This window comes from Bos indicus x Bos taurus, chromosome 11, assembly GCF_003369695.1.
Source record: "Bos indicus x Bos taurus breed Angus x Brahman F1 hybrid chromosome 11, Bos_hybrid_MaternalHap_v2.0, whole genome shotgun sequence".
Taxonomy (NCBI): domain Eukaryota; kingdom Metazoa; phylum Chordata; class Mammalia; order Artiodactyla; family Bovidae; genus Bos; species Bos indicus x Bos taurus.
Window position 1 is genome coordinate 77,347,309 of NC_040086.1, and position 12,960 is coordinate 77,360,268.

The window sequence follows — 12,960 nt, forward strand, 5'->3', positions numbered from 1 at the left end:
TTGGGTTTCTGTGTAATTAAATGCCAAGAGGAACAGTATAACTGTAATATGGGAGTTAAATGTGACTTTGTCAACTTTTAGCTACTGGTTTCTAATTTATGATTAAGATGAATCATTATGTGGATCTATTTTCTTGACCTATAATGTTTGAGAAAAGATATTTACATGGATTTCTGGATACACCAGAGCCATCTTAAGGAAGCTGCATGAAGCGATGGTATGTTTACATGCATTTAGAATTACTTACACTTAAAGGTTTACAAATGAGAAAATTCACTATTAGAATTTGTGAAAAAACACAATTCAAAATTCATTGATGTTTTTGACTAGTAGTTCTATCTCCAGAATATATACTGAAGACAAATCTTAGTTGTCTCCAACACTTAGAAATAAATCTTTATTTTTCCTATTTCCTTGTTCTTTTTTCTCTTTATCTTGTTCCTTTTTATATAATATTTAATGTACATATCTCAACTCAAAGTCTAAATAAAGAGTTTCAACTTTCTGTGTAGTGGAATAATCAGAAAGATGGGAACATATTTTATTAATAAATGAAGGTCCTTCTAACAATCTCACAACATCCACCAGAAATATTCTTTACTATCATAAATATCTAAGTGTTACTCACTTCTCTGTCTCACTCTCAGGAACCACTATAACAGAGTACCTATTGAGCAGAGAAGTCTGTGCAGTGTCCCATGGACACAGAATGATTTAAGGAGACTGTCAACCATATACAGAACTGACAGGGAGGAAGTTGCAGCGGAGATAGTATCTCAGCTTCCTGCCATTTCATGGGCAGTATCATTAAAGAGAAAAAAAAAAAGCTTGCATTTCTGATATTGTCCAAATTAGGTATGCAGAGATTTTTAAAAGCAACACTTAGAAATGGCAACAGTTGTTGGGGACACTTTGCAGAAGGAATGGAGGACCCATAATATCGATGAATAGTCATGAAGTCAATCAGAAGACCCTGAATTGCATCTTTTTTGTGGACGCTGCTGGATTAATGAAATGTGGAGTCAGCCCTGAATGCTTTTATGAGTCCCCAGGTGCCACTGCAGGAGATCAGCTTCTGGCCAACAGCCAGTGAGGAACAATGGCTGGCCAACAATCACATGGCTGAGCTTAGAGGTGGATTTCCCAGCCTCGGTGGAGCTTGAGATGTCTTTAGCCCTGACCAGCCAGCTTGGCTGAAATCTTATAAAAGACTTGGAGCTCCAGGTAGGCTCTCTGGCTTTCCTGACCCTCAGAAACTGTGCAATATAATAAATGTTTGCTTTAGGCTGCTATGTTTTGGAGTAATTTGTTAAGCAGCAGTAGGTAATAAATGCACTCCTCACTCTCTGTTACCCCACCTTTTAGTTCCCCTTCCACTGTCCTTATTATATTAATATATTTAAATTTGTTTATTTTCCATGCAGTGGGAGCAAGTGTTTTTCTCTCTAGGCTGCCTTGTGTCCTCAGTGCCTGGAAGAATGTTTGGAACGTAACAGGTACTCAGTAAACACTGAATGCGGAGAAGGCAATGGCACCCCACTCCAGTACTTTTGCCTAGAAAATCCCGTAGATGGAGGAACCTGGTAGGCTGCAGTCCATGGGGTCGCAAAGAGTTGGACACGACTGAGCGACTTCACTTTCACGCATTGGAGAAGGAAATGGCAACCCACTCCAGTGTTCTTGCCTGGAGAATCCCAGGGACAGGGGAGCCTGGTGGGCTGCTGTCTATGGGGTCGCACAGAGTCGGACACGACTGAAGCGACACAGCACCAGCAGCAGCAGCAGCAAACATTGAATGAGTAATAGCAGTCTAAATTTTTTATGTAAAATGTGAAAGTGTTTCAATTCCATTTATTGTTTTTTAAATCAGTATACAATGGTCTAATTTTATAGCCAAGTGTGCTTGTAGCGGACACCTTTGTGGAACGTTTGCCTGATCACTAAATCCCTTAACTGTAGCAGAGGATCTTTGTCTACAAGGTACAGTATGACCCCTAATGCTTGTCACTGATGATGAGACAACTACTGACAACCAGACCCAAGCCCAGCCAATCAGAAAGTCTCTCCTGAGTATTTGGAATTTAAATCAAGAGAGTGAGGAAAGAGAGCCTCTCTGCTGCAGGCTGTCCCTCTGTATCTACGCAGACAGGCTACATTGTAACAGAACCAAAAATAGCAACAGAGGTTTCTTTTTCCAATAGTCATCACAGGATGGTCAATAGGTTTTATGTAGCAGCAGCTACTCAAGGACACAGGCTGTTGGGACAGACATCATTCAAATGTTGCCATCATCTCGACAAAGGATACAGTGACATTTTGGAGGATTTCACACAAGAAATATCAACTGCTCAGCCTGCAAGTGACATAGTATTTCTCCTCACAATTCATTGGCCAAAAATATTCACATCCCCTTGGCCGCTCCCTTCCTACAAGTCCCCCACCCCTAGCCTGTAAGAGAAGTGCAATCCTAACAAATGCCTTCAAGGTCAAAAGTAGAAACTATTTGAACAGCAAATAATATGGGGATATTGGTGATGGACAGGGAGGCCTGGTGTGCTGTGATTCATGGGGTCGAAAAGAGTCAGACACGACTGAGCGACTGAACTGAACTGAATTGAATATAGACTGGCCAAAGATTTGGAAAGATAGACTAAAAAAAAGAAAAAAAAAAGATGGAACCCCTGTGGTTACTTTTTCTGGCACAGACTTATTTAATGAAATTGGAGACAAAAATCACTTTAGCAATGCACCACAAATGCATATGCAAGAATTGAAAAAACTGCTGCACTTTAACCACACTCACTGGAATTTTGCACACATAGAGCTGTGCATTAGTAATGAGGGACAACAACACCTTGAACAAGTCATGTTAGTGCCATGCATGTGTGCTAAATTGCTACAGTGGTGTCTGTGTGCAACCCTATGGACTGTGGTCCTCCAGGGTCCTCTGTCCATGGGATTCTTCAGGCAAGAATACTGTTGTAGGTTGCCGTGCCCTCATCCAGGGGATCTTCGGACCCAGGGATTGAACCCACATCTCTTAAATCTCCTACACTGGCAGACAGGTTCTTAATACCAGTGCCACCTGGGAAGCCCCCATGTAGCGTGATTGCATTGCCATTATTCACTTATTTTGTGCATTTGTCGATTTCCAGACTCTACAGTCATGTATTAATATTGACCTCATTGGGGTTGTGTGAGGATTCAAAATGTTGATCCATGAGAAGCTCTAAGCACAAGCAGTGACCTTTTCTAAACTCTTTGGGTTAACTATTATGTTTAGAAGTAAACCAAAAGCAGAGAAGGTAATGAAGAGGTACCAATCAACTTCCAACTAGCAGCTTGAAGATGGTGCCTCCACTGAGATATTAAATACAAAAGGATCAAGTCTTCTTTTCTATGTATGGGGGAGATTACTGATTCACCAGTCTACTTGTCTGCTTCTCCCTGGTGCTAGAAAACTATTTCGTTTTCTCTACTGCATTTTTGGACAGACATATGCCACTCACCTATGTGCCAGGTGCTGAGGATATCAACAGTTCACAGAATGAATATGGCTTTTGTCTTCATGGAGTTTAGTTATGTAAGCTCTGTCAACTACAAATTGACACTTGCCAGGAGCATTTGCCAACAACTGAACATCAATAAGGGAACTGCCCATCTGCCTCTGTGGAGATTGAACCCTGTGCTGTTGAAACAGCACAAGGGAGTTCAGCGTGGAGTGAGGCACTCTGGCTCCAGGAAATCTGGTGGGACAGGTCTTTAGATGGTTGGATGTTTTTAGGAACGGATTTTATGACCTCAATCCTTGCATCTCCTCATATCTAGAAAAGCACTAAATCCCTTCATGGTGACATTGGAGCCTTGTGACAACAGAAGTGAAAGTGAAAGTAGCTCAGTTTTGTCTGACTCTTTTCGAACCCATGAACTATGCAGTTCATGGAATTCTCCAGGCCAGAATACTGGAGTGGGTAGCCTTTCCCTTCTCCACGGGATCTTCCCAACCCAGGGATCGAACCCAGGTCTCCCACATTGCAGGTAGCCTATTTACCACCTGAGCCACAAGAGAAGCCCAAGAATACTGGAGTGGGCAGCCTATCCCTTCTCCAGCAGATCTTCCTGACCCAGGAATCAAACCAGAATCTCCTTCCTGCATTGTAGGTGGATTCTTTAACTGAGCTATCAGGCAAGCCCTTAAAAAAGCACTAAATCCCTTCATGGTGAAGTAAGAGGCTCGTGACAAGCAGAAAACCTCTTGTAAAAAGGAGTGCCTAATTGTATTGAACTTCCCCCCTTCACCAAAATCTTATATATCGACCTTCCACTACTGACTCTTTGGAGCAGTCTCTCAGAGCTATCTGAGGCCGCTGCCTCCCAAGCTGCAGTCCTCATTTTGCCCCCAAATAAACGTAACAGGCAACTCTCAAGTTGTGCATCCTTTTTTCAGTCCACAGCTTAAAATATTTCTGAAATAGGGATCTTCATCATTTTGCTACAGGGCCGACTAGCAGAGGCTGGGTATATTAACGCTAACAAACAGGTCAGCTGAGACCCAACTTTCCCGTGAATGTGGGCAAACTAAAGAAAAAGATGCAACCAGTAAAGGAGGAAAAGGAAACACGGGCAGAGGAAAACACGGGGAAGACTTGGAGAAAGGGAAGCTTTAAGTATATCAAGGATGATTAAAATAAAAGCAGGTGAAATTCAAATGAAGGAGGAAAGAAAGTTCCAGCACAGATAAAGTTTTCCGGCGCTTTCGCTGGATCCGGGCCACCGGGTCCAAGCCAGAGTCAAGCATCTTGCAAAACTCGCCACACCCCGAGACCTGGAGGGGCCCGGTTCCCCAGCGCGGCGCGTGGCGCGGCTCTATTACGTCGGAGGGGGCGGGACTTCTGGACCCTGTGACGCCTAACTGAGGTTTTGGCAGACGGTGGTGCCTTCCGGGTGGACAGGTGAGGAGCTTCCTCCCACGTTCTGGGGGTGCCTTCGTAAGAGGAAGGACGGCGGGACAGGCACCCGGGAGCTAGAGCCCTTTCTCTTAATGGCTCTCGCAGAGCCTGTGCCGCCCTTAGCCAGACGGCCGGTAGGAGCGTGAATAATGGTGCTGCGACCGCTTGGGGGCCCGGAGCCCCTTTGGCTGCCGGCCCAGCGGGAACGTACCGTGTGGACCGCTAAGGGCAGCCTGTCTGTAGGGAGTCTTATGGCGGCCCCTTTGGGGGAGTAGGGGGCCCGGACTTTGGGCGGCTGGTTGGGAACAAGTGACTAGAAGTGGCCAAAGTCTGGGCTAGGGAGTCCAAAGGTCTGAGTTCTTGAACCAACTTAAGACTCTAGCCCTGAGCGAGTCAGCTGTCTTGTCGCCCTGGGTGTCAGTTTCCCATCTTGTCCATTGATGGTCTCTTTTGGTTTGGAATCAAGTTTCTCCTCAGGATCAACCGCCTTCCCGCCGCCTCTCTCAAATTTGCTACACCAGGTATCCTTGAGAACTGAATGTTGCACCAGTCTCTGAACTTGGCACTCCTCTGAGCCTGGCGTGCTGCAGTCTATGGGGACGCAGCGTCGGACACGACTTAGCGACTGAACAACCGCCACCACCCTTTGTTTGAGGTTCACTCTAGTTGGTCTAATAGTTCTCCGTGACGCCAAGGTCAGAATGGCACTTGCTGCCTTGAACTTAAAGAGTGCAGCATTTCGGGAAAACAGTTGTGACTTTTGTTGCCTCTACCGCGTGTGATGCATCATGGAATTTTTCGGAAATAGTCCGTGTCTCATTTTGTCTAATGTATAAAATGGGGTACATTAGTAGCCACTTGATAAGATTGTTTTCTTAACTGAGATACTTCATGTAACACTTGGAACAGTACTTTGCACGTAATAAGCACTCAGTAAATGTCAACTCTTAAAGCATGACCTGTCCACACCCTGCACCGATTTCCTAGCTCTCTTGAAGTTCTTTGCTGCAGGGTACTGGGAGTTTTCTTTGAGCCCATGTTTTGGGGTGGAGGGGTGGACGAGGCAAGAATACTGGAGTGGGTTGCCTTTCCCTTCTCCAAGAGATCTTCCTGACCCAGGGATTGAACCCGTGTCTCCCGCATTGTAGGCAGACGCTTTACAGTTTGAGCCAGCAGGAAGTTTTGGGTTTCCCTGGTGGCTCAGAGAGTAGAGTGTCTGCCTGCGGCGTGGGAGACCTGGGTTCGATCCCTCGGTCGGAAGATCTCCTGAAGAAGGGAATGGCAACCCACTCCAGTATTCTTGCCTGGAGAATCCCATGGACGGAGGAGCCTGGTGGGCTACAGTACACAGGGTCACAAAGAGTCGGACAAGACTGAGCAACTTCACTTTCACTGGAAGTTTACTGTAATCTCTCACCTTTGAGTTTGTTTTTTTTTTTTGCACACCAGACAGGATGTGTGAGTCCTTTGAGATCCATGCAAACTGTTGAGTGAGTCAATAGTTTGTTCCTTTTTCTTGCTGAGTAGTATTCTATGGTATGGCTTATCATAATTGGTTTGCTGCTGCTGCTGCTAAGTCACTTCAGTCGTGTCCGACTCTGTGCGACCTCATAGACGGCAGCCTACCAGGCTCCCCCGCCCGGGATTCTCCAGGTAAGAACACTGGAGTAGGTTGCCATTTCCCTTTCCAATGCATGAAAGTGAAAAGTGAAAGGGAAGTCGCTCAGTTGTGTCCGACTCTTAGCGAACCCATGGACTACAGCCTACCAGGCTCCTCCGTCCATGGTACTTTCCAGGCAAGAGTACTGGAGTGGGGTGCCATTGCCTTCTCCAAAGTTGGTTTAGCCATTCACTTTTTTGTAGTGTCCAGTTATAGGCTATTACAAATAGAACTGCTGTGAATCTTTGCTTGAATGTTTTTGCGTGAATATGTTTTTATACCTCTTGGACAAATACCCAGTAATACAATTGTTGGGTAACAGGATGTGCATTTAGTTAACTCATGTGAATATGTGTTTTTTTTTTTCTTTAGTATCTTAATAGGTAAACTACATTGATTGACTTTTGAATGTTAAATATACCTGGAATAGATCCCACATAACTCATCTTCTGTGTTGCTAGATTCTATTTATTAATATTTTGTTAAGGTATAGATATGAGAGGTCTTAGTGTATAGTTTTCTTTTTCTTTCTTTTGACCTAAATAAAGTTAGAATCCAATTAATATAAGCAGATAAACACCTATGCTTACCTGAGTAAAGCTTACCTAAATTGTGCAGATTGTAGCTACACTGTGTACCTGGATTTTAATCCAGAGTAAGTCTTGCTGCTTGCCAAAATTGATCATTAAAAATTGCTTGTAGGTGATGCCTGAGGGCAAGGCCATCAACCTTTAATAATTTATATTAGAACACATTGTCTCCTGTTAATCTGCCCATTGTTTGCAGCATTGAATTACCCTGGGTTCTTAGGTAAGGAAGAAAGTAAAATTTTTCTTTACTTTGTTTTTATTTGGCTGTGTAAGATTCAGAAACATAAGAGTGAAGTAAAATAAAAAGATGCTTTACAATATGTACATTAACTCCAGGTTTCTCAGTGGTATTTTACTTGAAGTGTTTAGAGTTATTGTTAGTGTTTTGCTTGTTTTCCAATTTTCATAGACTGCTTGCTTTCTTGTTAATTCTGTGGCTAAACTCCTACGATGTCATTTACTTTGAAATTAAGTGTTTATGAGTTGAATATAGTTAATAACTTTGGATTCTCTTTCTGGTGCAAATCTTAAATTTAGCCAGTGTCCTCTCTGTCAGCACTCTAATTTTTTACTGTGTATAACAGTTAAATCTAATTGTTTCTAACACTTTATAAATGTCATAAGACCTTTATAAATATATTGTATTTTGTGATAGTTTTAGAGATTGGGCTACAGTGACATTTATTAGTGAACCAAAAATCAATTGAAAAGGTGAGATGATACTTTTATTTACTTAGTCAGTCAACGTATTTTAATATAATTTTAAAAGGAGTCCCCACTTCATAAGTGAAAAATTTTCATTCCAGACAGTTTTCCACTATTGACCTTTTGGGCTAGTGATTCTTTGTTGTGGGGGCCTGTAATGTGCGGTGTAGGGTGTTAAGCAGTATCCCTGGCCTCTACTCACTAGATGCTGGTAGTAATACCTCCCCTGATACCAAGTGACAATAAAAACTGTTTTTATTTTTTGCCATATGTCTTCTGGGGGACAAAATTGTGTCCGCTTGGAAGTCACTGCTCTAGAGAGACCTCACAGCCTGAGCGTGGAAGTGGGAGGGATGAGTCCTCGAGAAATCTCCTGGGAGAGTATACTGAAACCAGGGGGAAAAAATCCCTTCTTCTGCAGTGTCTCTCTTCCAGCCCGTTCTTCAAGGTTAACATCATGTCAGTTGGCAGAGGGAAAATATTTTAAAAACTCTGATCCATTTGTCCAGAGAAGGCAATGAAGAGTGAATTTGGAGGCAATACATTGATAACTGGTACAAGGAGGAAAGCATCTGAAAAATGGTCGGGGAGTAAAACATTGGCAAAGCTCTAGGACCAGAAAAGCATGAAGTCAACTGAGGAACTGCAGGGACAAGACAGACCCGAGTGCAAGGTTAATGGTAAAGCAGTAAGAGGAGAAAAAATGAGGGGCATTTATAATCTAGACTCTGGAGGGCTTTGAATGAAAGGAGGATAGTTGAAGAGGAGGCTAGAAAGACCAGTGAAAGTCTGGGACATGGTCCTATTGATAGAGGCAGAGGCAGATTTGGAGGGCTGATAGAAGTAATTTGGGACTGCATTTTTGCATGTATCTTGATTATTCAGAAAATTGTTTTATGGTTATTCAGAAAATTGTTTGTGATGCTATCTGATATTCTGTTTTTTTCTATCTACCAATTTCATAATTGAATAATATAATGCTTTAATATCATAAAAATATAAAATAAAGGAATAACTCAGAGCTCATCAAGGAGTTCACTGTCCTTCTTTACCTTCTTATCTGGGAGAGTACAAGTGCAGCGAGAGCCTCTGTTTCTTCATCAGACTTCACCAGGTCTCACTGGTAGAGCATCTAGCTATAGGAGAATTCCAGCAGAGGGAAAATAAAAGTTAGCCGTGGATATTGTCAGTTTAGACTGGAGAGGAGAGTGGCGGGGTTTTTGTTTTGATTCACACTCCTCTATTGTCTTTAATTTCACCAGACGTGTCCCTCTATCTCTGTACTCTTGTGGTTTAATTTTTTTTTAATCCAAAAATCTAGGGTAGCTAAATAGTCATATATTTCCCATAACTCTTTGTGACATTTCCTTCTAGGTATATTGAATTTTGTCTTCTTTATTCTCGAATATTGCCTTCGGCTCAAAGTTTTATATTTTAGTGACTCTTCATATTGTTCTTCTCCCCTTATTTAGAAATGGACTCAGAAATCAAGGAAGAAATTCCTGTGCATGAGGAATTCATTTTATGTTGTGGAGTTGAAACCCAGGTTCTAAAGTGTGGGCCCTGGACTGACCTCATTAATAATCATAGTAGCACAAGGCCTAAGCTGCTTATTTTCATTATTCCTGGTAAGTTTAAAAAGTTGGATAAGATGAATGTATACAGATACATGTGACTATTTCTGATTTTAAAGAGAATTTGATAAACATAAAAATCCTTGAGGAAGGAAATAGAATCACTCAAACCATTGATAATAACCACCCTTAATACTTTAGTGGCTTGACTTTTTGTTTATCTTCTGTGCATTAATAATATATATAATATACACATTTTAAAAATCATGATGTATACCATACATATCATTTTATAACCTGCTTTAAAATTTCTTTAGCAATACTTAGAATAATTAGAACTTTATCAAGTATTTCTAAATAATTTTTACTGTCTCATTTCAAGATGATTATAAGTTTATGGTAGAACATTTATTCTGGGATTTGTCAAATGGGTGATATGTGATCTTTGCTGAATCAGTGTCAATAGAATGATAGGGAAAGATACTTTATTGCACTTCTTAAAGTTATGAGCTTAAAAATATATATATATATATATATCAGGCTCAAAGATTAAAAATGAAACTGTAAATATGTATCATTTTATAGCACAACATATCATGTACACAGCTAGGCCTATGGAGTATTGTTACATTTTTTTTCTTGTACATTTTTGTTTGTTTTCCCTATGTTAATAATTGTCTCTTTTATTTGCTTAGTTGTCTGTGTTTCAATCAGTAATTTATCCAAAAATTATTCTCTAGAAGTGAAAAAATCTTCTCATATTCAGAGTAATCAGTTTTCTGTTTTGTTTTAGTTCATTTTTTGGCACTGTGACCAGAATTCTATGTTCTTCCACTCCAGTCTAGACTGGTTGCTCTCTGGGCCTCCTACACAGGCCATCCTGAGGACTCCTTTCACTTTTCTCTTGGGTTGGATTCCTTGTTTCCCAATCCCATATTTTTCTTGGTTTATTTCCCTGTTTTCGGTGGACCACACCTGCTAGGAACTTCCTGAGAAGAGGTACATGGGAATTCATCTTTCCCATGCTACATGTATTCATCTTCCCATGTAGCATGGAAAAGATGGTCTAGCCTGTCAGAAAATGTCTTAGAGTTCTAGGTTAGAGATGGTAGTTTCCTTAGAACTTGGAGTAAATTTTCAGTGTCTTCCATGGTTTTAACTGTTTTTAAGAAGTCTTGGTATTTTTCTGATTTTTTTTATCTTTTATGTGTGAAGTTCTCCCCCTCTGCTGGGAAAAAATACTTTAGATCTTTTCTTTGTTCTAAGATTCTGAAATTTTATAACCAAGCCCCAAGCTGTGGGTGTTTTCCATGCATTGTATTTGGATTTTGGTGGACCGAAATCCAAATTTTTTAAACCAGGAATTGTACTTCAATTCTCAAAGCTCTGTGTTCTTTCTTTTTTTCATACTCTTCTGTTTCATGTTTTGTCAGTGCATAACCTTTTTTTTTGGCTTCTTGCATTATTAGTTGTTGCTGCGTTCTGTTTTCTGTTTCCACTAGTGTTTGTTTTTTCTCAAATGTTTGATAATCCTTGACTACCCTTTCATTTTTAAGAGGAAGACATAAGCAGTTGATTGGAAGTTTGTATGCAGAGGTGGAGCTTGTCCACAGATGGCCAACCATCCTAGTCTGAAGGGTTTTCTAGGACACACAACTTTCAGTACTAAAACCATGACAACAGGATGGGCAAAATAGAATGGTTGGTCACCCTACGTTGTCCTCACCTTAAGGTAATTTGATAGGGACCTAGCATTCACTGGAGGATTTCTAGCTTTCAGTATCTGTACCTGTTTTTTGAATTGTTCACTTTTCCCAGGAAGGACTCTTCCTAGCATCCCATTTGAGGCATGGATGCCTGGCTGCTGGTGTTAGAGCTGAACAAGGGAAAAGAGGTTGGAATTTCAGTGTTTCTTCTCAGTATAGTGCTTTTGTTCTCAGCTGGGCTATGATTTCTGATCCAGAACCTCTCTTTGGTTTAACCTTTTCTGAAAATAAACTTCCAGTGTTCTGCTACAATGTAACAGTATTTTTGAAAAGCAGTATGTCAGCTTTCTATTAAAATTAAAAATACATTTACTCGGCCTGTAGTGAGGGAGAGTTTGAAATTATAGGCATAAGAAGTGTTCTTTTGATGAAGCAGAGATTTGAGACCATGGTAGAGTGTAGGATTGAAAAAATAATCAAAAATATTGTCTTGGACTTTAGAAGGGATATCTTTCTGAGGCTAGAATGAAGGAGGTGAAGTTGGTTACTGAAATGAAGAAGTGTGAAGGTGTGTTCAGAGGAAATGAAGTAGTTCCTGCCTTTTGACCTCTGTTTTCTCTGTTAAGAGTTGAGGTGATCTGTGGGGAGTAAGGATGGCAGAGGGTGATTGTGGCCTTGAGGAAATTGGTCAGCATTAAAAATAGCAAATATGCTGGACTGACACAAATATGCGGGATGAAAGGAATTATTGACCAAAAGCAAGTAGGTAGATTTTGAGTAGGGCTGTGATCAAATACAGGTATATTGGGAGTGAAGTCTAAAAGGGCCGAAGGTCAACCTGGAAAATGGCTATCAGAGTTGGGATGCTTTGAATGTAAACCATTTCTGGGTAATGAAGAGACACAAACCTGTGATTTTTAAAGTTGTCAGAACCAACAGTATCATCTAATAACTTGTTACAAATGCAAATTTGGGGGCCCTGTCCTAAACCTAATGAACCAGAAACTCTGGGAGTGGTACAATTCTTAAGAAGTCCTCTAGTGGATTTTTTAAATTTAATTTTTAGTTGGAGGATAATTGCTTTCAATATTGCAATGGTTTCTGTCATATATCAGCGTGAATCAGCCATAGGTATACATATGTCTTCTCCCTCTTAAACCTCCCTCTGACCTCCCTCCCCACTCCACCTCTCTAGTTGTCACAGAGCATCAACTTTTAGTTTATGCACACCACCGGTCTAGGCTGAGGCTACTTGAATTGGTTGCTTACGTCGGATATAGGTGAAGTTCTTTGAATATGATCAAGATAATGAATTATGGGACAAAGGTGTTGGCTCAGTTAGTCCACCCAGATTTTGAAATCACTTAAGTCTTTGGAATGACAAGTGAAACTGACATCTCTTTTAAGGGTCAGGGTTTTCAAGGAATGTGTTAGAGTGACTAAAAAGTTGATGGATGGAAGTAGATGGCTTCAACCTTAGAGGAAGAGAGGTTGTTCCAGTAGCATAAACTAGTAATGGAGAAACAGCTTACTCTATACTTAACCACTCAGAGATGTTCATTCACTCACTCACTGGTATGAGGTGTCAGGAATACTGTGTTGCAAAAGCCTTTGCTGTTATTGAGGTGTAGGAAGTGTTAGAGAATAGTGAGGTCTCTACTACACATGGACATCACCAGATGGTCAGTACCGAAATCAGATTGCTTATATTCTTTGCAGCCAGAGATGGAGAAGCTCTATACAGTCAGCAAAAACAAGACCAGGAGGTGACTATGG

At 41.1% G+C, this 12,960-nt stretch overlaps 1 protein-coding gene across 5 annotated transcripts in view; it reads left to right on the forward strand.

Moving 5' to 3' along the window:
* The first annotated feature begins 4,862 nt into the window (after positions 1-4,862).
* The window catches only part of LDAH (lipid droplet associated hydrolase), an 88,604-nt gene continuing 80,506 nt past the window's right edge, over positions 4,863-12,960 (forward strand). For 3 of the 5 annotated variants that reach the window (XR_003513460.1, XM_027555981.1, XM_027555984.1), the window contains exons 1-2: positions 4,863-4,952; positions 9,377-9,532. Coding sequence is in view for 4 of the 5 variants with exons in the window: in XM_027555981.1 (XP_027411782.1) it covers positions 9,379-9,532 (154 nt within the window). In the remaining variant the exon portion in view is untranslated. The other 2 variants (XM_027555982.1, XM_027555983.1) reach the window with 2 other exon arrangements.